A 24592-nucleotide genomic window follows, 5' to 3' on the forward strand; every position below is an offset into this window, starting at 1 on the left:
TGCCCTGTCAATCCCTAGAATTGTGTCAAATTTTTGTTTTTTAATGCCCTGGATGCCAGCCCTTTAAGCCAAATCTCATAGAAAAAGGGGCAAGCTATGATGGCGCCATCTCTGCAAAACTTTGACAGTTGCCAACCCCATTAAGGACCGTACTGGACTATTCATTTATCATAAAATATGAATTTCTTTGGTTGTATTACTCCGTATGCTATAAAATTAACTTAACCCTTTAAACGTCAACAACGCCTAAAGTCGTCACACGCTGTAGGACCCTTGTTAGGGCCAACAACAAGTTTAGTTTTGTAGATGGCGTGTAATGAACTTGAAATAATGGCGTCTAATGTAACAACCGTTAAAAATGCATCATGTACTTAATTTGGGGTCCCTTTGTTTGACATAATTATTGAAAGTCATAATGTAATGATTGTCATATTATCATTAGTCATAATTATGAAACCGATAACTTTTCAGGATTTTCCTCGGGTTATCCTATAGATAGGTTAGGTTAGGTTAAGTTTGTTTTATGGCAATCCTGAAAAGTTACGCGTTTCTGAGAAAAACCAAATTATGACTAATGATAATATGACAATCATTACATTATGATATGACTTTCAATAATTATGTCAAACAATAGAGACCCACTTAATTTATCAACAATAACTGTTATCTCTAAGAGTGATCTTATACAAATCCTATTGATTTTGTGTCTTATGGGAAGTATACCTACAAGAAAAATTCTCTTTAGAAACTTTTTTTAATGTTTAAAAATAATCTCTTATATCTTTGTTACAGGAACCAAGAAAGCATCTGTTGCCAGTATTGTACGCCAGAATCCACATGTTAAAAATATTGAACGAGACCCTCAAGATCTGCTTGAAAATATTAAATATTAAAAGTGTTACGCAAATGTAAATCTGTTGCTTTTATTGAAGCCCCATAAGTCTTAGCCATTGTACCGGCGAAATTATAATTTTAAATTATTTATTGTAACCGTCCCCTTTGTCCAAAAGCTGCAAGCCACTAATGAGTGTAACTGCTTAGGAAATGGAGATTAACTGTGTTCGCCAAATATAATAGAAAGCACCTAAGACGGTTTAGGTAGTCGGTCAAACGCTGCACCCTACGAACGTTACGAATTGTTACTAAAACGGTGGAGTTAACCGATCGTCGCTGATAGCGTGCAGTTGAGTGCACTTCGATGCACAGCCGACATACAGCACAATGAAATACATACATGCAAATAGAACTTGTTCAATACCACTTCAGCAGCGCATAGAAAAAAAATGTTTTGTTTGGAAACACAAAGTTCACGTGATTGACCCAGGTATTTTATTGTGGGCATTGCCGCGCTGCGATTGGCGCTGGCGGCCCGAGCGCGCACGAACGGCGCCGACTAATCACGAAGCGGTTTACACGGTCGCGCGTCCCAACTCGTCTAGTGTGTTTTTGACATCGGTGAACGCAGTCGTGAACTTCGGAGCGGACCGATATACTTTTTATTTATAGTTAATCGAATAAGTCGTGTGACGTTCGTGAATACCTGTGTAACCCGGGATATAAATATGAGTATTGCTGCACTCATCCAAGCCGCTGAATACCTCGAAAGGCGAGACAGAGGTGAATTGGATTTTCTTTGTTTGAATTGTCAATCGAGTGCAGTAGACGAACACGTCAACATGGCTCCCGTCTATTTTTGCCGTGTCGTAATCAGCTGATTTTGACGGAATGGCAGTTTTCTTTGTTGCAGAAGCGGAACACGGATATGCGTTGAACCTGCCGGCGTACGAGGAGACCCGCTCGGGCGGGAGACGGCCGAAGACCAAGAAGTCGCAGGGCAGCAGGTGAGCGCCGACAGTGCTAGTGCAGTGTATACGTGATCTAATTAGTGGAGAGTTTCTCTCGCGTGATAGGCAAGTGTCGCCGTGGCCGGTTACAAATGTATGTTTTTTGTTCCAGGACCACTCATAACGAGTTGGAAAAGAACAGGTTAGTGGAGTTTTCTTTACTTATATCAGTGCCGCGGCCGGGAGGCTGGTCTAGGCTCGCCGCGTGCCGGCTTGCAGTGCGTCTATGGCGCGTGGCGTATTGACCTTGGCAGACTAGACGAAGGAAAGAGTGCAAGCCGAGTAATGAGTCGCGGGTGGGGCGAGTGACGCCTGTAACCCATTTGGCAGCACTGCCACGGGCAGTTACGTCACCTCGGAGTTGGTTCTGATCTTCCTCAATCGTCACTAACCAGCGTGGGGAGATGAATGAAACAAACCGCCAAGCTATCTGTGCTCGTGTACCGGCAGGTTTTCATTGGGTATAGCCTTGTACAACGCATCATGCCATGATTAATTACTAGTAGGTAGTTTCAATAGCATTCGTAATAGCCGAACGGAAACAATACGTGTAGTATATGCGGCTATGCGTAGGTAACGTGCGGTTACTGACGTGTCAACGGTGTCAACACAACAGCATAGAACTGTTTAGATAGTAAGTCAGTGTGAGATTAGTTTCCGTCCATTGTTGGAACGTAAGCCTCCCTTTCATGCCATTCCAGACCTGCACTAATCACACGGCCGCTGCGGGCCCTGTAAATGTCATTGATTCATTTGAGTCTCCCTTTGTTACTTGCACAATTCTCTAACCTCTTTGTTTCGGTTGCATTCCTGTTGCCCGTTTCCGTCCTTCGCTTTGAAAGATTTAGGGCCTTTTTTACCCCTTTCTTTATCAAGAGAACTCGTTACCTTTGATTATGATTACGTTAGCTCGGGAATGTTACGGTGTTTAGTTTAACAGGTATATTAAGTGTTCATTTACTAACAGCCGAGAAATTTTAAATAGATAGGCTAGGTTGAGGTGGTAAAGGAGTATGTGGTTTAGATTGAAGGGTTTGTACTTACTTAGGTACTGATTAGTAGATGGGTAATCTAGAAAACGAACGTAAAATGAACACTGACGTAAATTTATCCATAATATAATACACTTTATTCTAATCAAATTTTTATTTACTAGAACTAGAACACTAAATTAATTAGGTTGCTAAAAATACGGCGGTAAACAGCTGTTTTTTTTTTCATTATTGACATAACCATAGATAAACTTTTTTTAGTTCAACCACAGACAAAATAGAAAAAGTGACGTGGCATACCTACAGTTCCAAAATTTGACATGTTTTTTATTGTTAATGTTGGTATTACACGTGACCACAAATCTGCAATTTATTGAGTCTGTCCCGGTTAGAAGTGGTTTTTATAATAGGTAAAACACAAGTTACGTAACCTGCTCCGCTCAGAAAATAGATATTCCTTTTTAATTTTCTACAAGGTCAGAACTGCACTTCATTTAACGTCAGCGCATTAAAATAGGTGCCTAATTAACGCTTGTAAATAACTCCACACTAAGGTCGTTTATTGCAATTCTGTTGAAGATAACGCTGTAATTAATTTATCTTTCGATCTTATACGAGTGATGCATGTACGTTTTTTTATAATGTAGGTGAGGTACGTAGCAACAAGTTTTGTTTTGTTATTTAACAGGTATTACGTTTAGGAATTAAACAATTTTTGCGGTAAAATCGCTGATTGTTCTTTAATATATCTTAATTACAATTTTATAGTTTTAAATTTTTTATCTTTTTAATAATCAATTAATTTTATTATTACCCATCAATTAATTGTCAAGATCTTTTATATTTTATCATTCAATTATCAAATGCTTAGTCAATTTAATTTTAATGGATCTATCTTTTATACTTAATCTTATTTATTTTTATTTTTATTGCAAATGTTTTGTATGTTTTAATTATGGATCAATGTTATCTGGATTAAATGATTAAATTAAATTTAAGGAATTCTCAAAAAGAATTTTCGAGCTTTTAATCTCTGCTACTTTCATATTTAATTTGACAAGGGCACGTGATAGCTCGTGGTAATTGTAGAAAGAAGCATAAATTCATATTTTTAGCGTAAGTTCTATTAAGAATTCGTGGCACGTATAACCAATAAAGTTTATAATACTTCTAGAACGTTCACTGAAAATCTCTGGGCCATGAGATAAATATTATCCTGTCCGAGACTTCTAAAAAATAAAGTGACTATTGCACTTTTTGCGGTCATTATCTAGATTCTTACAAGTTTTTGTTAGCAATTTGTGCACAGAAACGAACGAATCCACGCAGTTCAATATTATGTATGCATTTCAAAATAATCTTGGTAATCCTTTAGAAAATACGGGTAGGGTGGTATTCATGCCGTTGTAGAATTAATTACCTACTAATATGTAATTGTTTTCAACCAAAAATATGTTTACACGTATTCATTACTACGGGTTAGGGACTGATGGTTATTCAAGATAGTTATCATCATTCATCAATTGAAATAAGTATATGTCTAAAGGTTTATAGTTATTGTTAATAAACGTTATTTATTCGTAACGTAACGTAGATACGTGATTGATGGTTACTCTTACGTCACTTAAATGCTCCATTCTATAAAATATTTTCTTGAAAGGCGGGGTTTTATAGACATAATGCGTACGAAAATAACGTGCATTTCAGTCGTGGTAGACGCGTAGGTACTTTCTCCGTGAAATGGAGAGCTAGAATGGCATGGCAATGCTACATATATCAGTTGGTAATTCGGAATACGTCGCGCGGTATAAATTATATGGAGAAATTGTCGACAAAAGATTTTTTGATATTTTCTTGCTCGCATCTGGCGCTGCGTTGACGTTACTAAGTGGAATGGTTCACAATAGAAAGGTATTTATCGAGAGCGGCAAAGAATGTCAAGCGGGCTCTTACGCTCCCTCTTAATGTTAGAGAGATAACGATAAAAAAAATGTCTACATAGATACAAGATTGTTGAGCGGTGCGATTTGCGTGCAATCTTCTAGTTGCTCGCAGAACACGAAATATGCACTCACGTATGCTTGCCACTCGGCACGTTAAGATATTCGTATTTATATCGATTTATATGTAAGATAGCCATACATTTTTGATGCAAATCTCGGAAGCGGCGGATGTGATGCATCCGAGCAAAAAAATATGCTTCCACCGGCTGTTATACATGACGCTCGGAAATGCGCCTGTTTTATGTATGTTTTCTGTTCGTTTATGAGATAAATAAACACGTTAAAACGTAACAAGACCAGGAGAAAGTGCGACAATGTATTGACAAACTTCAGAAATATTGGCGGGTACAATTATCTATATTATTTAGTCGCGTTATTATGGAACGCACTTTTTATCTATCAGCCATCAAAATCTCGTCAGCTTTCTACCAATTCTGCCATATTGAGAAAGTTATTGGAGTATTGTATTTCCGAGTAATTATTCAATACGTGTACATCGCCGAATACATTTATTTTGAGATATCCGATAACGTATTGTTCTCAACTGAATTGGATCATGCGGGCGGTATCATACTAGCTTAGTCGACTGGCTGTTGTTTTCGGTTATTTCAGTGAATATAGAAGGCAAATAATTTGCACGGGATTTTAGTTGAATTAAAATTAAATACCGCTACGGGAAATAGAGCGTTTTTACCTGTTATGAATGTTGTGTAGTGTAAAACAGTGAGCCTATAATGAGCATTAAGCATAATGTACAGTCAGTTTAAACCCATTTGAAGCGCCCTCTGTAGTGAGCAATTGGCAGTTTAAAACCCCATTTCCGCTGCAGAGGAAAACATAATCCTCACAATCACATGCGGCTTTTATCAGCTAATGTCAGTGCATTACATTTGCAAATTCACTTTGAAATTGTTTTAATCGTGAGACTGTCCGTATGGCGACCGACGCATGGCCGCCCCGCATGTAGCGCAGTGTGCGAACCGCACTTACCACGCCAGTTTGTTGGTTATGTTATGTTGGTTATCTTGTCTAGCTCCGTCCGTCCCTGCCGCGAATGCATTGTTTGATTTTCGAACGCAATTACATATTTAAAGCAAATAGGCAAGTGAGAGCTGCTCTGTTTAGAGCATTGTATAATTTCCGAACGTTCCGAACACAACTATTTGACGGTGAACAAATAGGTTGCATCCGTGCGAGCTGTTTTGAACTTTTTATGCATGAACATTGTTTTAATGAATAATGAATACAAATTTGATGTAGTAGGATTTTTATTACGCCTAATCAATATCACGTGCATTGTTTTATGAAATTGAATGGTTAATATTTTTTCTCTGTGGTTAATAGAAATCATCACAACATTCTCACATTGAAATGATTGGTTTAAAAATAGTCGTTGCATATTCACATATAGGTAGGTTTTCTTTGAGTTAATCATCGTTGCATTATAATGCAGGCGTATTGAATGCTAAAACGGGCGGTGTTTGTTTGAACAGCCAATCTGTCTGAATAGACGAGCTTTACGTAACCAGTGACGCTACAGCTCGCATGCCCACCGGCACGAATGCGAGTGATTTTGCCAGTACATACTTGCATGTTATAAATACGTCGTTATTATGTAAATTTGAATGCGCCCGCAATTATGTGTTGATTGATTTGTGCTCTAGATACCAATTATTTACTTACATTCGGTTACATAGCATGCAAAGGTCCTACTAATATGGAAAATATAGGTTTTAATTTATGGAAAACGACTGTAACAAAACGGAAATGGGCTATTAGCTTTTTGAATGCTTTAAAAAATTGTATTCTAATTTATTACCTCGTTACGCTCAAAAAACTTGTCTATGGTAAATTAAAAAAGTAAATGACGGGTTCATCACGCCTGTCATGTGATAGCATTAAGTTCGCCTGCTTAGCACTATCGGCTATTAGCATATTAGTACCGATAAGAATGCTAAAATACTAGAAAACGTGTTCTTACACTTTGTCCAATGCCTGACGAGTTTTACGCAAGCGTCAGGCTCAGTTTATGTGGCGTTAGGTAGGTATAATGCATAAGGAATACTGCCAATTATACTAGGTACCTAAGTATCCTTAATTCGCAAATTGTGATGTATATCGTTGCCATTAGCTTGGAATACATTGTTCTCACTTTCAATAAGTTTGCTTCAAGTAAAAATAAAATTTTAATGTCATTTGAATTACTTGTACAGTTATTGAAAAGCCATGTCCGGATATTAATTTGACAGACTTCAATGGACGTGTATAGGTTTTTTTTCACCAAGTAACCATTAGGTTAGTTACGTAAAATCAATTCCCTATTTTAAACCTAACCTTGGTTATGTAACTTGTCGCCCTTTATTTATTGTGCTTGGTAGTGGCTTAGTAACACAACACGACCTCTGCTCGACTCTTGCTGCCGTGTCACGCGCAACTCATGTAACTTTTTATATATATCTTTACTAGCTTTTGCCCGCGACTTCGTCTGCGTGGAATTAGTAATTTGGGTATCTTAATTCTTAAACAAATCTGCTTTTTAATCCATCCTTTTTTCACCCCCAAATTGGTCCACACTATACATTTCCACCCCATTTTTTACACCCTTAAGGGATGATTTCGGGGATAAAAGTTATTTTATATCATTTCCCACAGCTCAAACCATACCCATACCAAGTTTTATCTAAATCGGTTGAGCGGTTATTGATTCCCCATACAAATTTCCACCCCCCTATTCACCCCCTTGAGGGGTGACTTCTGGGATAAAATGTATCCTATGTCCTTCCCCGGGACTCAAACTATCTGTATACCAAATTTCAACTAAATCGGTTTAGCGGTTTAAGCGTGAAGAGGTAACACACAGACAGGCAGACTTTCGCATTTATAATATTATCATGGATTTGAAAATAATTGTAGTGTATAACTAGCCTTATGAACCGATTTTGCATGTACAACCAGCCTTAAAGTTTATAGTCTATGATTGTTCATTATTTTTAGTATGTGGGTATTTTTGCACTTTGTAATTTTTCCTCAGTCACCCGTTGACCACGAACGCTGTTAAGGGTTCGAAACGTCGGGATGTATTATAAATTCAATATACGCGATATAATCCGTTTTCATAGTTTTATTTCATGAGTAACTGTCGCGGTAACCGAAGACAATATTATATAACTTTTAAACAGTTTAAAGTTATGATTCAAATGCCTGGAGCAGCACCGTTGTAGGAGACATGGAGGCAGCAGGCATAGATAAAAATATGACAGCAGACCGCATAAAGTGGCGTAATGGTATAAGGAGGGCCGACCCCAACTAGAGATGGGAATAATAATGGCCAGGAAGAAGAAGAAGATTCAAATGCTGTTATCGTTGACGATTCATCGTAATTAATTTTTATTTTATAATGTAGACGTAGGAAATAATAATATGATCACAGAATAGGGGCTTAAATTTTTAATTCGTATAATTGAATAGTTTTCATTTTATTCGAGTTAAGGAGTGCCGCATGACCAACTCTTCTATACTATATTATTATTGGTCACACGACGGCATGTAAGTTAAGTTACATGACATATAGTTGTGAGATTTTGGATTTTGGGGCGATTTTACGGCATGTACAGTCAAGGGCATAAATATATATACATTCCCAAAGTTTAAAAAATATGTGTACGCTGTTACACCTTAGACAATATAGTCGTGTTCACATAATATCTCATTTGTCTGGATCGACATTTTTGCCTTGGACTGTACCTCAAGGTGCTCTTCTGTTGCCGACGTTGCCGTGATAGTTATTTATAGAATACAAATACATAATAATATATATTTAGTCTACCACTACCTTGTAGCCACGAGCGCGCTCAAACGTCGGGATTTTCAAAACGCGATATAATCAGGTCAAATCATCTTATTCTATTGGATTAGTCTAGCAATTTATTGATTTATCCGTATTGTATTTCTATATCTAATAATGTACTAATTAATATCGAGGGATCAAATATTCTAAATATACCTAAGCTGGCTTGTCTCCCTCTGTAGATACAGGTATCCAAACTAAACATTATGCTATTCATATTGCTTTCCAATTTTCTTGTTAATAATGGGAATTATTACAAACCTCAGTATCGCTTGCATCATGTATGTATACCTACTAACAGAAACATTAACCACCAGTGGACCTTAATAATTAATTCAATAAGGTTTAAAAATACATAGTCACTTAACATTGTAAAATGTAAAGGCAAAACTCACTCGTATAATATTGCCACAAAGTGGAGCCTGGACAAAAGGTCCGAGCCGCCTTGTACGGTATTTGCCTTGCCCGATGCCTGCCTCCCACGGGATTTCACAAAGTCTACTGGAATATAAATTCAAGCTGTTATGCAGTTATATACCTAAATATTTTATTAGGTATAAAGACAGGTAGGTAGCGTATAAAGGTAGGTTTGTGGAGACTAAAAATTTATAAAGCTAGCGCCGCCCTACAGTGTTTATCTATGATTTTAGTACAATCCCACTAGGGTCGGATCAAGAAGCTAACGGGCCAATTCGAACAATGATCTTAATATCAGCTAGATATCCACTAGATACGTAACAGAAACGATAACGAGATATTGCGATTCCGAATGTCCTCTTGACGAGTGAACGCAAATAATTCAAATAAGACATGGAAGCCGCCTTTGAGAACATTACCGTTCAAATTCTCGGACAATTAGCACACATACACAATTACGCCTACATTTAAACAAGACGTTAAGTTTCTTCTTCTTTTGGTGCCATGCCCATATAATGGGCGTCGGCGGTCAGCATGGCATTCAGCTTCCTAGTCTTTGCTAATCTCTTGAGAGTGGCTGCGTCTTTTGTAAGTGTCCAGTCCTTAATGTTAATAATTCAAATAAAACATGGAAGCCGCCTTTGAGAACATTACCTTTCAAATTCTCGGGACAATTAGCACACATACACAATTACGCCTACATTTAAACGAGACGTTACGTTTCTTCTTCTTTTGGTGCCATGCCCATCTAATGGGCGTCGGCGGTCAGCAAGGCATTCAGCTTCCTGGTCTTTGCTAATCTCTTGAGAGTGGCTGCGTCTTTTGTAAGTGTCCAGTCCTTAATGTTATCTATTCATTTATATCTAGGTCTACCTCTCCCTCTTCTTCCCTCAAATTTTCCCTCGATAATTGTTTGTAATAAGTCGTATTTCTTATTTCTGTATATGTGACCCAGATAGGCTGTTTTTCGTCTTTTAATGATGTTGAGTATTTCTCACGTTACGTTTACAGTGCCTGTAATCAAAGCAGGTAAACTAAATACTAGTCATCTCTATTACACTAATGTACACAGCTAAGTGTAGATGAAATGCATATAATGTCAATAACTACCAAATCTAATGGATATCCCAAAACGTCACAATAATTGTAGCGTGAAATAACAATTGGTTTCTCGAATCGAACTGCAAAAGATAACTAGTTGAGAACTAAACTATAACGTATCTATTAGATCTCGTATTGTTCTCGTATCTAGTAATTGACCGGAAACTCTGCACAAACTTTGCGATGACAAAATGTAGATATGTAGGTATGATTCGGTTAAGTTATGTTCTAATATTCTAATGTATGGGGAAGACAAGCAAATTATAGCCAGCATTAAATGAACGTAGTATGATACCTTATGGTGATACCAGTATGATACCTATATGGTGCTTTACGCACACTAGCGTCCGCAACGCACGCATTACAGTCGAAGAGTAGAAATAGTAGATTGTGTCACAAGGGAGCAAAATTACATATTTACGGCGAGGGCGTACATTGAATCCTGAACGAAGCGAAGTGTAGTAGCGTAGTGAGGGATTCAAGTGTTAACGCCCAAGGTGGAAATAATTTTGCTACCATGTGACACATACTGGTTTTCACATCACCTATGAGGAAATTGTTATGTTCCAAAATATTATTAACCTATAAAAAATGTATGCAAAACAGAAAAAAAAACATGTTCTAGAACAGAAAAGTTCCACTTTGATCCCTCCTTAGCAGGGAAGAAAAGTGCCACTTTGATCCCTACTAGCGGGCAATAAAAAGCTCTTTTTCGAATAGGTAATGTGAAAAAAAATTATAGGTATATACAGCATCCAAGATATAAAACATTGCTTCGATAACACTACTCGTGGTTACCGAATATTGGCGTTGCGATACTAAGTATATATTTGGTATTAGAGCACACCGGCGGGGTTGATAAGAATTATTTGTATAGCAAACATGTTCATAATATTAACGTAAATAAATAATACGTAATATGTCCTCGTTATCTATCACAATCCTTTGTATAAGAGTACAATACAAGTTTCAATATTAAGGGTATGTTATACATATTTTTGCAAAATGCGTACGCAATATAGATTTCTCTCAGAAATAATGTTCATTATTTGCAACAACATTGCGCCTATTAGCATATTATCATTTACGATGTCTCGAAACGCACCGCACCTCATTAAAATGTTTGCGGTTAGCATGAAACAATGAAATCATAGTTGCGTTTGCATGCAGTGCTTATTACTAGTGGGAACGTGGGCACAGAGCGTTGAGTTCTAAGCATTGAGTGTTGAGCGCTGAGCAAATGACAGTGTTGGGCTGTTTAGGTGCCACTTTCGCAGCGTTCGCAGAACGCGGGTCAAACGGTGGTTGAACCTGTATGGCTGTATGTGACCGCTTTTAGCGCGATACGTCCTAATTGATTTTAGCTATTTGAATTTAGAATATATTTTATGCTATTCGTGCACTCTGTAAATAATGTATATAATGTTTGTTTGTATTTCTCTATGTAAGTGAATTGTAATATTCTTTTGGAGAAATAAATTCTTAAACCATAAACCATAAACCAATGGTATTAAACTCATGATGGTTATAGGCGTTCCAAAATTAAAGCGCTTATACCTTGTACAAATTGTACAAGTTGCCTTTAGTCGCGTGAGTCGCGTCTAGACAAGCGAGAAATGTGCACGTGCTAACGAGCTCCCGCTCACCGAGAGAGAAAGAGACATGCTCATGTTTAACAGCGAGTACTCGTGACAAAGATGAAAGGAATGAGAAAATTAATCAAAAATAACAGATATCTTCGTAGGTATAAATATGGAAGTATTTTTTGGGCTTCTTATGTACGAGTATAACCTATGTATAGTTTTACCTCTATAATATCATTGGTTAAAACTAAGCGAATATGAAACGGTACAGTATAAAATACCCAACTATAGTCCAGTATTACAACAAGTTCAATACGTATTAAATATATTAATAACGGGTCACTCACTCGGGTATATTTAATATGTCTGTCTCACGGAAGTTTTGTTATTAAAGTTCAATACGTAATTACGTATCAAAACCAATGTTGTTTTTGGTTTTGTATGAGTTTTTGTTTTTCTCAATTTCCAAATAGGTACCTATCAATCGGAAATCGGAATAAATGTGGTTCTCCTTCGACATCTAACATTTGAATCTTTAAATAATTTTGTAAGAAAAGTTTCTTTTTTTGAGTTGCCGATAAACTATGGTGGTAATTTTAAGCTATTCACCCGCCAAAAGCATCTAGAACCTAGTAGGTACTGCTAAAAATAACGGTACGAAAATGATTAAATGAAAACTATCAAACTGAGGCTCACGCTGCGGGCGCGTTATCCACATTTTATCTCTTACGTAACTTTCTATAAAAACTTTATCGCCATAAAAGCAAAATATACTTACACAGGCGTTTAGCGCGCTATGCTAAGAGCTACGCATTAAGCACAATGGCCTATAAAGATTGTTAAATAAACGCCAACATTTTACCGAGCAACAGGACGAGACACGAATTATTTCTTTTTTTATTTCGAATCACGAATATGGCCGTAAATAGGCCGTTTTTATGGCGTATCATCTGTAGGTTATTATAAGTGGAATAAAGGGGCCCACTGACTATCAGTCCGCCGGACGATATCGGCCTGTCAGTTGTTCGGAACTGTGAAATTTCTGTTCTTTTCTAGTAGCATTTCGTTTCTGTGAGGATCGCAGTTCTAACCTAACCCACTTTTCTAGTAGCATTTCCGGGCCCGGGTCCGCGTCTGGGTTCGGGTCCGGGTCCTGGACCATGTCCAGATCCGGGTCTAGGTCCGTGTCCGGATCTACCGCCTTTTTAAATGTAAATGCTTGATTTTGTCTTGTTTATGAAAATACTAAAATCATTATATGTATGCCTTTAAGATTTGAGGAGTTCCCACGATTCCTCATGTAGGATCCATGAGGAATCGCGAGCAGGTTTACATTTATAATAATAGAGTTTATGTTGGATAACTTGGATTCGAGTGCCAATGACTTAAACCTTTAAACGGTTACCTATTCGCGTGTTTGCACTAAAACTTGCTTAACTACATTTTAGATCTTAAGTCAAACGGATAAGGTTGTGAATTGATTAAATGTTACGCTACGCACAGCTAAATGTGCCGAGAGTTCGTGGGAAAGCGCGAGCGTCGGCCATTTTTCTCGCTCGAAAGGCAAAGGGACTGCATCTTCAATGTCTTTTCCTTATTTGTCTGTGTTTACTTGTTTAGTATGCGCGCGGACTTTCATGATGCTTAACCTAGAAAAGTGCACCTTGAGAGAGAACGTGAATGCTGGTGTATTTTCAACGTAAGACAATCCTCTTAGCTTAAACGCATACTTGAAAAGAAAAATAGTTTCGAATGTTATCGTTGCGGTATCGCTTAGCAAAGTTGCGGTTCTACATGAGAGAGCAAATTCGAATTTAAAGAGAGCAAATTGGCGATAGCGATGGCGGTATCTTTATTCACTTTGTTTTTATCTACCTAAATGATATACTTATTATATTTCTGTTTCCGATAAAATGCGGCATTGAAAATGAAGCGCCTGGTTTCCCGTTATATAAACGATATTGGGAGAAAACTGAGAAGCGCTGTTGGCCTAGCGGTAAGAGCATGCGTTTTTTAATCCGGAGGTTGCGGGTTTAAACCCTACAACTCCTACAAGGCCTAGTTTACCCTCTGGGTTGGAAGGTCAGATGGCAGTCGCTTTCGTAAAAACTAGTGCCTACGCCAATTCTCGGGATTAGTTGCCAAGCTCCCAGGCGCCGTGGCAAAAATGTCGGGATAACGCGAGGAAGATGATGATTGGGAGAAAACTATGAAATCTTTCTCGAAAAGCCAATTGTTCATTCTCAGCTGGGAACCTAATTCGAAATGCCTACGTAGGTAGAGACTAGGTAGAGTCGGATGGCATTTGCAATGACAAAATGTGGCAATGTCAAACCCATATGAAAATAGGACGTCTATAATGACACTCCGTCACTTTGTTCTATTCAAGTTGGCGCAAAATTAGCTTGTTTAGACTGACTTTATATAAACGATGTTGAAAAAAGACGTTCAGCCGACGAAAAAAGCATTCCAATTTTCAAATAACATTTTGATTAGCAGTATTAGTGCATCTCACCCGCATCGGTGCCTCGTGTACTTGCGTAGACTCGCATGTGAACCGCCAACTGTCTCATGCTCACAGCATGCTCATGACTAATTGATATCGATCGTACGTAGCTGCACCGGAACGGCACCCGCTCACCTTGACTTTAGGCGTTCAGTTTTTGTGCCCTCCCGTTCGAAATCGCAAGTGAACGGACTGCACCGCGCCGGCCTTGTCGCTTTTTTTCTCGTTACGATATTCGGCAGCCGAATGACGTAATACACTTAGGCGATTTCGCAAATTGATCCGACGGGAAGATTTGCAAACTCGGCACGTGTATCGCCTTTTCTCAAAGGCTCTATTTTGTTAAATTTGTAAGCATGACTGAAGAGTGAAATGTAATTTAATTCACTGCAAATCAAACTCGTTTTAAACTCGTTTCAGTGGCTTTGTGGCGCGATCGTTCACCGCTAGGACCGGTAAGGTCGCGTTTGGCGTGCCAGTGATCACTTAAATCGCTATATAAATTAGTTGTTCTATTAGCTTCATTCTAATGAAGCTAAGTTTTGTTTTAAACGATTCTCTGATCGATTTTGCGTGGCGTCGGTACGCACCTCGATTGTTGTTTATGGTTATAAATTCTCTAGCAGTAGTTAACGGAGCGCGAGGGGCGCCGGGCGGCGGGGCGGTGCGGGGCGTGGTAATCACGCCGCACTGGCTAGCGCCTTGATTACTACTATTGTCTTGAGGAAATCCTCGCTTCTTCACCACCGCCTTTGTCCCGTCTCTCCCATTAATTGAACGAATCTAAAAAAGCGTTCGAGCGAACTCCGGACCGTTCCGAAACGGATGAGCGCGATAGTTTCACAATCGATCACTTAAATCTGCATCCGTCACTAAGGAAATGAATCCGGGAATCCATTATGCAAACGACCCTAAAATTAATGGGGAATTTGGACGGAATTGATCAATTGGATGTAGTGATTGGAACGCGAACCCCTTCATAATTCGGGGTTCGAAACTTCCCGAACACGCGAAGGTTAGCGATGATTTGATATCCGCCGATCTATACCGAAAGGTCGCGAACGCGCTCGAATGTATAGTCCGACAAGAAATTGTAGAAAATTATTGACGGCGCCACTTCCTACGTAACTTTCGCATTTTGGCGTAAAATGCAACAATTTATTACTTATGACAATTTTTTAGTTCCTTTTTATTTATTTTTTACTATTTTATGTCGTACTATAAACTGAACTTGAGCATTTTAGATTAGACATGCAACATTCGAGCGTTATCCGTGAATGTTAATTGGGTTGCATACGGACACGGACTGCAGCAAAGATTCGAATTTAGATCCTTCAGTCAGCCGTCAAGATAAGTGAATAGTGCTGCCCTCACGCCGTCAATCAATACGGGCCCCATAACAAGCAGGTAAAGTAAAACGCATTCGCTACTCTAGTGAGGATCCTACGCGGCTCCCGGCCTGCCTTGCCCATTGATATTCAGAAAGTAAATAGTTACTTTGTAGCAACTGGCTTCGACGTCGTTATACAAGAATATTGCTTGAAAGCTTTCCTATTTTAGTATTTCCGTTGGTTCGATTTGAATTTCGTACGTAAATGCAATCTGTCTTTGAATGCCATTTGCCAGTGTCAGCGCGGTTTCTAGTTTAGTAAATACGAAATGGATGGATGCGAATCATCATTAAATATTTAAAGCATGGTTTCTATGTATTCTTGTATTTCGCCCCAAACTGAGAACTTGTTTTTTGCAAAAACTATATAGAGTAGATTTTTGACGCGCTTGAATAAAAAATGTGGAAATTCAAGATGGCTGCCTTTTTATTAGTATACCTACATCTGGTATTATAAATAAATAAATAAATATATGGGAACATCTTAAACAGATCAACCTAGCCCTAAACTAAGGAAACGTTAGACTTATATTGACCGGGATATAGACCGTGATTACCTTTTGTATTATTTGTGAGCTCCCGATATTTCGACGCAGTTACATGCATCATGTTCACGGGTGACTGGAAAAACCTGGTGTATACAAAGTTGAGTGCAGCTGCGGTAGTTCGTACATTGGGCAGACCAAACGCACTATTGCCTGCAGAATTAAAGAACACATTGCTGCGGTCAAGAACAATGACGTTCGCAAGTCAGCTATTGCTCAGCATCTCCTTGAGTCGGGTACAAATCACTGGATCGAGTTGCATAGTCCCAAGGTCATTTCGACAGAACGCCACTATATACCAAGATTGGTAAGAGAAGCCGTTGAAATTCACAAATACAAAAATTTTAATCGTGAAGATGGGTTTAAACTGTCAAATGTGTGGAATCCTGTGATTTGTTTGTGTAAAAAACCAGTGATATCCGAATCAAACACGCGTAGTGACACCGTGAGTGTAGTGTGTTTGGACAGACCAACGAGTGTGAACGCGACCGGACCAACAAGTGTGAATGCGACCGTTGGTAACGTTGAAAGTGAACGCAGCCGACGCGCAAGAATGAGGGTAGACAGAGCGCTGTCTACACAACTTTGACACCCACCCGCTATCTTCAGTCACCCGTGAACATGATGCATGTAACTGCGTCGAAATATCGGGAGCTCACAAATAATACAAAAGGTAATCACGGTCTATATCCCGGTCAATATAAGTCTAGTGAAACTAACCGTGAATCATTCAAAACTCTAAGGAAACGTTGTATTTACTATGGGTTCTAAGCGACGATATACATATGTACTTATATACATAGAAAACATCCATGACTCGAGAACAAATATTTGTGTTCATCACGCTAATAAATGCCCTTACCGGGATTTCGAACCCAGGACCATCGGCTTCACAGGCAGGGTCACTCCCACGTCACTACCCACTAGGTCAGACCGGTCGTCAACGTCAATTACATCCAAGCAAGTTATATTCAAGTGGTTTAAACCTTTTGAATCATCACATAACATCTTGTTGTTAAAATCGTCATTCAAGTCTTTTATCGTCAGTGTAATGGCGCTTAAAGCTTGTCACGGTTACAATTACAATACTAAAGACTAATTCCTCCGTTTTTGTCGTAATTTCCATTCCTTATAAGGCTGGTGCGGTGTTTCAACGTCGCGTGGGCCTTTAGTGAGCCTTGAAAACTTCCATACAGCTTTCTAAACAGAAAGCAGTAAGCGTATGGGGACTAGACACTCTTACAACCTTTTGCAAGTTAGAATAATCGTATAGCGGTGCCGTCTCTGCCAGGTGTCGTCATATTACAACTCGGTTAATGTTTGGAGTGAGTGACTCTCCGATTTTAGGAAGATTAAATGCCGTGTACCGGGCGAGGGTTCGTTGTTTCGTGTCCGTAAGGTAAGAGGATTACTACCAAATTGGATTGCTAGAAAAACGGAACGAAACTTGTGAATTGCTTAAAGACTGACAAACTTTAATTATTTACTGGGAGTATTTCGAATTTGTGATTCGATGGCCCGCTAAATAAAATGTACAAGATATTGAATTAACTTTTGCCCCCAGCGAACAAGAGGAATTTTGTCAAAAGGACTTGGGACTGCGAACTGCCGGAGTTCGACCGCACGCAAAAACTTTCCCATTGAAATGGAGAGAGGACATCTATTAATATAATCTTCTCTATGAATAGGTGCTTTCATAGCTACTAAAGTAAGGCAATTAGGGATCATAATCACATAAGTATCCCTACTAATAGGATCAATACAAGTCTGTCTGTTACCTCTTGACGTTTAAACCGCTAAACTGATTTAGACGAATTTAGACATGAAGATAATTTGAGTCCCGGGGAAGTAGGACAATTTTTATCACGGAAATCATTATCATTACACGCAGACGGACTAAAATAAGATGCGTAGGTGTAAATTGAAAACAGACAAAAATCTTGTATAACTCCGAATCACGATAAATAAATAAATAACGTGTAATATTTCCTTATTTACCGTTTTTAACGTGTTTACTCGACAAGTTAATGCGGCAAAAAAACGTTCAACGCTAAACAGTCGAGAGAGTTGCTTTTATACGGCTTTTTGATAACGATAGATCTTTCACACTGTTTTTCGACTTGCAGTCGTAATACAACTTAGTTTGCTAGTTGGAGAGGGTCTACCGTGAAAATAGAAAATTGAAATTTCATTAACTTTCTCTCAAACGCTTGAATAGGTATGCAAGAGCGATAGAGGCCAATAACGAAATTCCGATTTTCGATTTCCACCGTAGGCCCTCTGACCTACCATGCCTAAAATCATGTTTCGCGACCGCCTAAACACCAAAATAAGCTATCAAATACCTCAGTATAATGACATAACATAACTCTACAATGGTATGTTTTTATGTTCTAGTTAGGCGAGCGCGGGTATTTATGAGCCTATAAAATATAAATTGCACCTGTGGCGGTTTCGGCTTTAATAAGTATATATACCGCTTTGACGAAGATAGGATAGTAAGTAATTTGTGTAAATATTTGAGTGACTTTAAAAGCGTGAAGTTTACGGGAATGTAAGTGGTGTTGTGTTTTGAGGTTGAAATGCTGTGACGTAATATGACGATTGAGGTTCTAAATGTGAGTTTTTAAATCTCTGTTTTAGCATGCTTTTTTGCTATTAACAGCATTAAGAGAATATTAAGATTCATTTGCTAACATTTTAAGCCGGAGCAGAGGCAGAGGCAGACCAAAAAAGAGATGGCGGGTTGACCTCGACGCTTTTTGCAGATACTGATAAACTAATGAATAATGTAAAAATTATTTATTGGTAAATGGTACATTTACACGTCAATAGCAGGTACATATTATGAAACCTATACTATTATATTATACATGGATGCAAACACTTACATACTATAATTTAATTTGTTTAACATGTTATTATTTGATGGCGGGAGCATGCACCAAACCGTGATGAGTAGCGAAAGAAAGGGGAAGGCCTTTGCCCAGCAGTGGGACACAAGATAGGCTTTAAAAAAATCATCTTATTAGTATCTTATTGTTGGAGAGAAGAGAAACCTACTGAGAACCACGAGGCAAAATGATAGGTCACTTGATAAGACACGACACTTTCTTTAACACTATATTAGAAGGCAAGATCGAAGCGAGAAGAGGAAGACGAAAACCACGAGCAAGCACGAGCTACACACAACATCTGAAAGCAAAAGCAAATGTCGTGTCTTACAGCGATCTCAAGAACCTGGCCGGGGACTGAAAACTGGCGCATACTCCACCGACAAGAGCCATCATGCTCTTAAATTATGATGATGATGAGAATCCACTTCTCCGCTCCGATGGATTACAACCAATGCTATTGGTTTATTCCAGCACGTTTTCTCTCTCGTCCTTAGTGAAAAGGCAGCCAGCGTTTATTACATGCGCCTTCAAGCAAAAGTCACATGACATTTGCTTCATATTACCTTCCGTGTTATAATTCTACGTTGCGGAAATATACTAGTCTGGCGGTTACTAGCGCGTGCCGCCGCCGAATTCTGTCAATGTTAGCTTGTGATTTACTACGTCTGGTCTGGGCTAGCTAAAAAACTGCTCAGCTTGGTTGTCGTACCTATTTATAGGCTTTCCTGTTTTTAAATCTAGCCTTTTTTCTTGCAAAAATACGCCACAACATGAATACGAACTTTAGGGTTAGGTAGACGGACGGACAGACAGACAAAGACAGACGAACAAACGGTCAGTGGAGTCTTAGTAATAGGGTTTTTACCCTTTGGGTACGGAACCCTAAAAAGTAAGTACAGTCAACAGTAGAAGTAAAATAACAGAGTGAAGTGTTTTACATGATGAACTTTATTATTCCTACACATGAGAGTGGGCAGATTATAATTATTATTAGGAGCCTATAATGTCCCACTGCTGGGCAAAGGCCTCCCCCCACTTTTTCCAGTCTTCCCGACCCTGTGCAGTCTCTGGCTATTCCTTTAAAAAAAGAGTAGGCAGATACTTATATTTATTTATTTAACGACTAACTAACCATCAGGTATCAGCTAACTTTAGAGACGTACCGGATAACACACGATCTCCGCTTACAATGTTGCCGAATTCGTGTTTATCTTTTAATCAACAAAACATAACCTCTTAAAACATCCGCTCGCAATTCCTGAAACTCGCTAGACTAGATAATTCAACGCAAGCGAGCCAATTCTCCGTAGAGAATACATTACTTGCTATATACAATAGGTTAAGCATATAGATTGCCCTATAAAGACTCCTCACAGGCGTTTTTACAAGCTTTTTTTATTAACTTGCAATGTACCCATGTAAGTAAGTATGTATGTAATATGTAACTATGTTTGTACGGGTCAAATCTTGCAAGTTAAATTTGACCCACTTCCCGGTTTCCGATCAAGCCGAAAATTTGCATGAGTCGGGTAACAATGCAATATGATGGTACCATCGAGCTGATCTGATGATGGAGACAGGAGGTGGTCATAGGAACTCTATGATAAAACAACGCAACCTAATTGTGTTTGAGGTTTTTAGAATTGTCTCGATGAGTATTAGTTGCCTGTGGAAATATAAGTATATACAGTCAGCGATAAAAGCTTGTACCAAAGATGAAATTTTTGCCAAAAACATTTTTACCCATAATGTTACGTCTGCATCACATGTCATTATGAATATTACACACACGTGTTATTATCTAAAATTAGTACATAATAAGAGGGCCTTGATTGCCTTTCATATAGACCACCGAGATTGGGAGGGGTTCGCAGAATAACGGACGGTGTGGCGCAAATGCGTTGTGGAGGGTCGCAACTGTCGCAAGTTTTGTGATGAGTCCTGGTTCGTCGCACTCGCTGACAAGGGACAAGAGGCAAAAACGACGACAAGGCGATTCAGTACCGTTTTCCGCAAACTTCACTTGTCAGGCCTGCGGTAGATCATGTCGGTCTCGCATCGGTCTTTTTAGCCATCAAAAAAGGTTTCTCTCCGGTATTACACCATAAATCGTCTCCAATAGACGATAAGGCCAATGATGATGAAAATTAGTAAGTAGATTTTAGCTGCTGCACGGCAGTATGCATCTATGCATTTAATAACTAGCTTAATGTTCCAAAACTAACTCTAATATGTTGGTTTAGTTTTTTATATACTACGTCGGTGGCATACAAGCATACGGCCCGCCTGATGTTAAGCACTTGTGTTAGTCTTTAGGTGTGACTATTATTAGAACTACTTAGTCCACTGACTATCAGTCCGCCGGACGATATCGGCCTATCAGTTAGAACAAAAATTTGACAGTTACGAACAACTGACAGGCCGATATCGTCCGGCGGACTGATAATCAGTGGGCCCCTTAAGGCAACATAGTTTCATAAATAACGTAAAACACCCACAAAATACTTAAGAGCCAACAGGAGTGGTCATTTCTCCATACAAACGTACTCGACTGTTTCCTCCTTGGTTTTTGAAGCTAGAGGAATGATTTTTTCAACACAGATTAATATTGTCAATATCTGTGTCGGTGTGTTTTGCTTTTTTTGATATTTTTGTTTTTTAGGGCGCTAGAGCCCTTCAAACATGGCCAAAAATGGCCTCACTGACTATGCCGCAATGAGAGGCGTGGTATTTAAAACTGGTATCAATTAGCCAAAAAATCAAAACAGTCCGACACAGACAATTTCATAATCATTTAGATTTCCAAATTTGGTTACGATTGCTTAAGTTTTGGAGGAGGAAACAGTCGAGTACGAAACCTCGATTTTTGAGATTTTTACGCAGGATTTTTCGCCTAAGCTGCAGTTGTCCTTATCGCACTAATTTTAGGGGCGGGGTCAAGTTTCTAAATACGTACACGGACAGAAAAGTGATGGGCAATAGTCGACATTTAAAGTCGATAATCTAGTGATGTGATAAGTTATCGATAAACCATAACAAAGTCGCGATTTGCCTCTTAGTAGGCGAAGTAAGTAAAGTGAGTATGCACTTTGGCCTCAGGGGATATCGTTTAACACTATTTATTATTCCTTGGTTCATACAAAGCTGAGCTGACGCACTAGCTACGAGATTAAGTCCTGGCTACCCCCCAAAAAGGGAGGGGAAAAGTCGGCTTCTGCGGTCCAGTTTGCCTCTATTTCTACCTATCTCTTGATATGAGATCAAATTTGGTATAAATTTTGTGTAAATTAGGGACGAATAATTTATTTTAGAAATAATAGTTTCACATTTTCATACACAAATCTGAATATACGAACGAAAAATTAAAACTATATATAATTTTTGGTCACAGATTTGCTCTTTAGAAGCAAATTGTGGTGATTTGCACTAAAAATTAATTACACAATTTAGTTTATTCATTCTTTATTTAGAAAAGTATCAGTTCTAAGTACGTATTATTATATTGCTTTATATTTTACAATTTTCACTATTATTCAAAAATGTATTTTAAACAAAGTATTAATTTTATTAAAACTTTTGTGACGTGATCTCATGAAAGGGGCTCCACGAGGCGAAATACTTTTTACGCCAATTATTTTCTTTTTTTTTTAATTTACAACAAAGACGAAAGTTCGAAAAAAATGTGGTTACTTAATAATTGCCTAACTTGTTGAAAAAATTACTTTACATAATATCAATTTATAACCGTAGTATATTCCATGATATGTTTTAAATACACCATATTATTTCCTAATTTTTAAAAGAATATTTAATACCTTTAAAATAATATCTGTCTGTCTGTCTGTCAATCTGCCTGTCCGTCTGTCACCAGGCTGTATCTCGTGAACCGTGATAGCTAAAAAGTTGCAATATTTACGGATGATGTATTTCTGTTGCCGCTATAACAACAAATACTAAAAACAGAATAAAATATTTTTTTAAGTGGGGCTCCCAAACAACAAACGGGATTTTTTGCCGTTTTTTGCGTAATGGTACGGAACCGACTCGCACTTGGCCGTTTTTTGTTAATAGCTTTGAACTTTTTTTATGTGGGAATAAACGCTTCGAATACATTTTTCTAGACATCATTCTGAATCCAATGTGGTATTATACGTATTTTTAGGAGTTAGTATCTCTATTAGTGGCAGCCGTACAAGCCCAATTTCAAAGAAAAACCGCAAATCGATGTACAGGTTAGCCGTTTGGCACACGCATACTAAGAGGTCAAAACAAAATTTATGACCCGCAGTTTCTAAAAAAAAATCCCTTAGGAGGGGTATGCTAAAACATTTTTTTTGTATGAAAAAAAAAAACATATTTTTTTTCCAAAAACCTATCGTGTGTGGTATCATACGAAAGGGCTTTTTGAGGCGATTCTAAAATTATACCACATCATTACATTTTAGCCATTTTTTTGTAAATTAAAACAAATAGAATTTTCAAAACACACCAAGTTTGGGGTCAAGTTAAAGGGTTAAGTAGAACTGTGTCACTTTGTATTGAAAAAAAAAAAACTAAATAAATTTTTTATTGCTTTTTTGGGGTTACATATGAGGATATCACGTATCATTTGTACAAAAAAAATCAGCCATATCGTATCTGGAGGAGCCCAAACTTGGTATGTTTTGAAAATTCTTTTTCTTTCAATTTAAGAAAAAACCGGCCAAGTGCGAATCGGAATCGGGCGCCGAGGGTTCCGTACATTACACAATTTAAACAATGTATTTTTATGTGAAACGTGAGTGAAAGGTAAATTGCGGTTTACGATTTATAACGTATTAAAAAAAAACTACTAACTAGATCTCGTTCAAACCAGTTCTCGGTAAAAGTTGGCAAGGTAATGTACATCATATATTTTTTCAGTTTTATCATTCTCTTATTTTAGAAGTTAGAGGGGGGGTTACACATTTTACCACTTTGGAAGTGTCTCTCGGTCTCGCGCAAACTATTCAGTTTAGAAAAAAAATATATGAGAAACCTCAATATCATTTTTGAAGACCTATCCATAGATACCACACACGTATGGGTTTGATGAAAAAAAAAAATTTTTGGGTTTCAGTTTGGGGAACCCCTAAAATTTTTTTTTCCTATTTTTAAGTGAAAATCTTAATGCGGTTCACAGAATACATCTACTTACCAAGTTTCAACAGTTCTTATAGTTTCGGAAAGAAGTGGCTGTGACATACGGACGGACGACAGACAGACAGACATGACGAATCCATAAGGGTTCCGTTTTTTGCCATTTGGCTACGGAACCCTAAAAATGGCTAAAATGCAATGATGTGGTATATTTTCAGAATCGCTTCAAAAAGCCCTTTCGTATGATAGATGAGAAGTATACGATAGGTTTAAAAAAAATGTTTTTTTTTATACAAAAAAAGGTTTCAGCACTCCCCTAAGGGAATTTTTTTTAGGAACTGCGGGTCAA

General features: G+C 38.2%; 2 protein-coding genes across 4 annotated transcripts in view; both read left to right on the forward strand.

Moving 5' to 3' along the window:
- Positions 1–913, forward strand: part of LOC134744619 (blood vessel epicardial substance-like) — a 78260-nt gene extending 77347 nt beyond the window's left edge. For both annotated transcript variants that reach the window (XM_063678496.1, XM_063678494.1), the window contains one exon: positions 793–913. In XM_063678496.1, the coding sequence (XP_063534566.1) occupies positions 793–912 (120 nt within the window). In that variant the 3' untranslated portion in view covers position 913. The remainder of the gene's footprint in view (positions 1–792) is intronic.
- A 501-nt stretch (positions 914–1414) lies between these two features.
- Positions 1415–24592, forward strand: part of LOC134744676 (max dimerization protein 1-like) — a 445229-nt gene continuing 422051 nt past the window's right edge. The window contains exons 1-3 of one of the 2 annotated variants that reach the window (XM_063678583.1): positions 1415–1617; positions 1748–1841; positions 1957–1986. In XM_063678583.1, coding sequence (XP_063534653.1) covers positions 1563–1617; positions 1748–1841; positions 1957–1986 — 179 coding nt within the window. In that variant the 5' untranslated portion in view covers positions 1415–1562. Of the gene's footprint in view, positions 1618–1732; positions 1842–1956; positions 1987–24592 lie in introns of both variants that reach the window. The other variant, XM_063678582.1, reaches the window with a different exon arrangement.

The sequence above is a fragment of the Cydia strobilella genome, chromosome 10 (genome assembly GCF_947568885.1).
Source record: "Cydia strobilella chromosome 10, ilCydStro3.1, whole genome shotgun sequence".
In the NCBI taxonomy this organism is placed as follows: domain Eukaryota; kingdom Metazoa; phylum Arthropoda; class Insecta; order Lepidoptera; family Tortricidae; genus Cydia; species Cydia strobilella.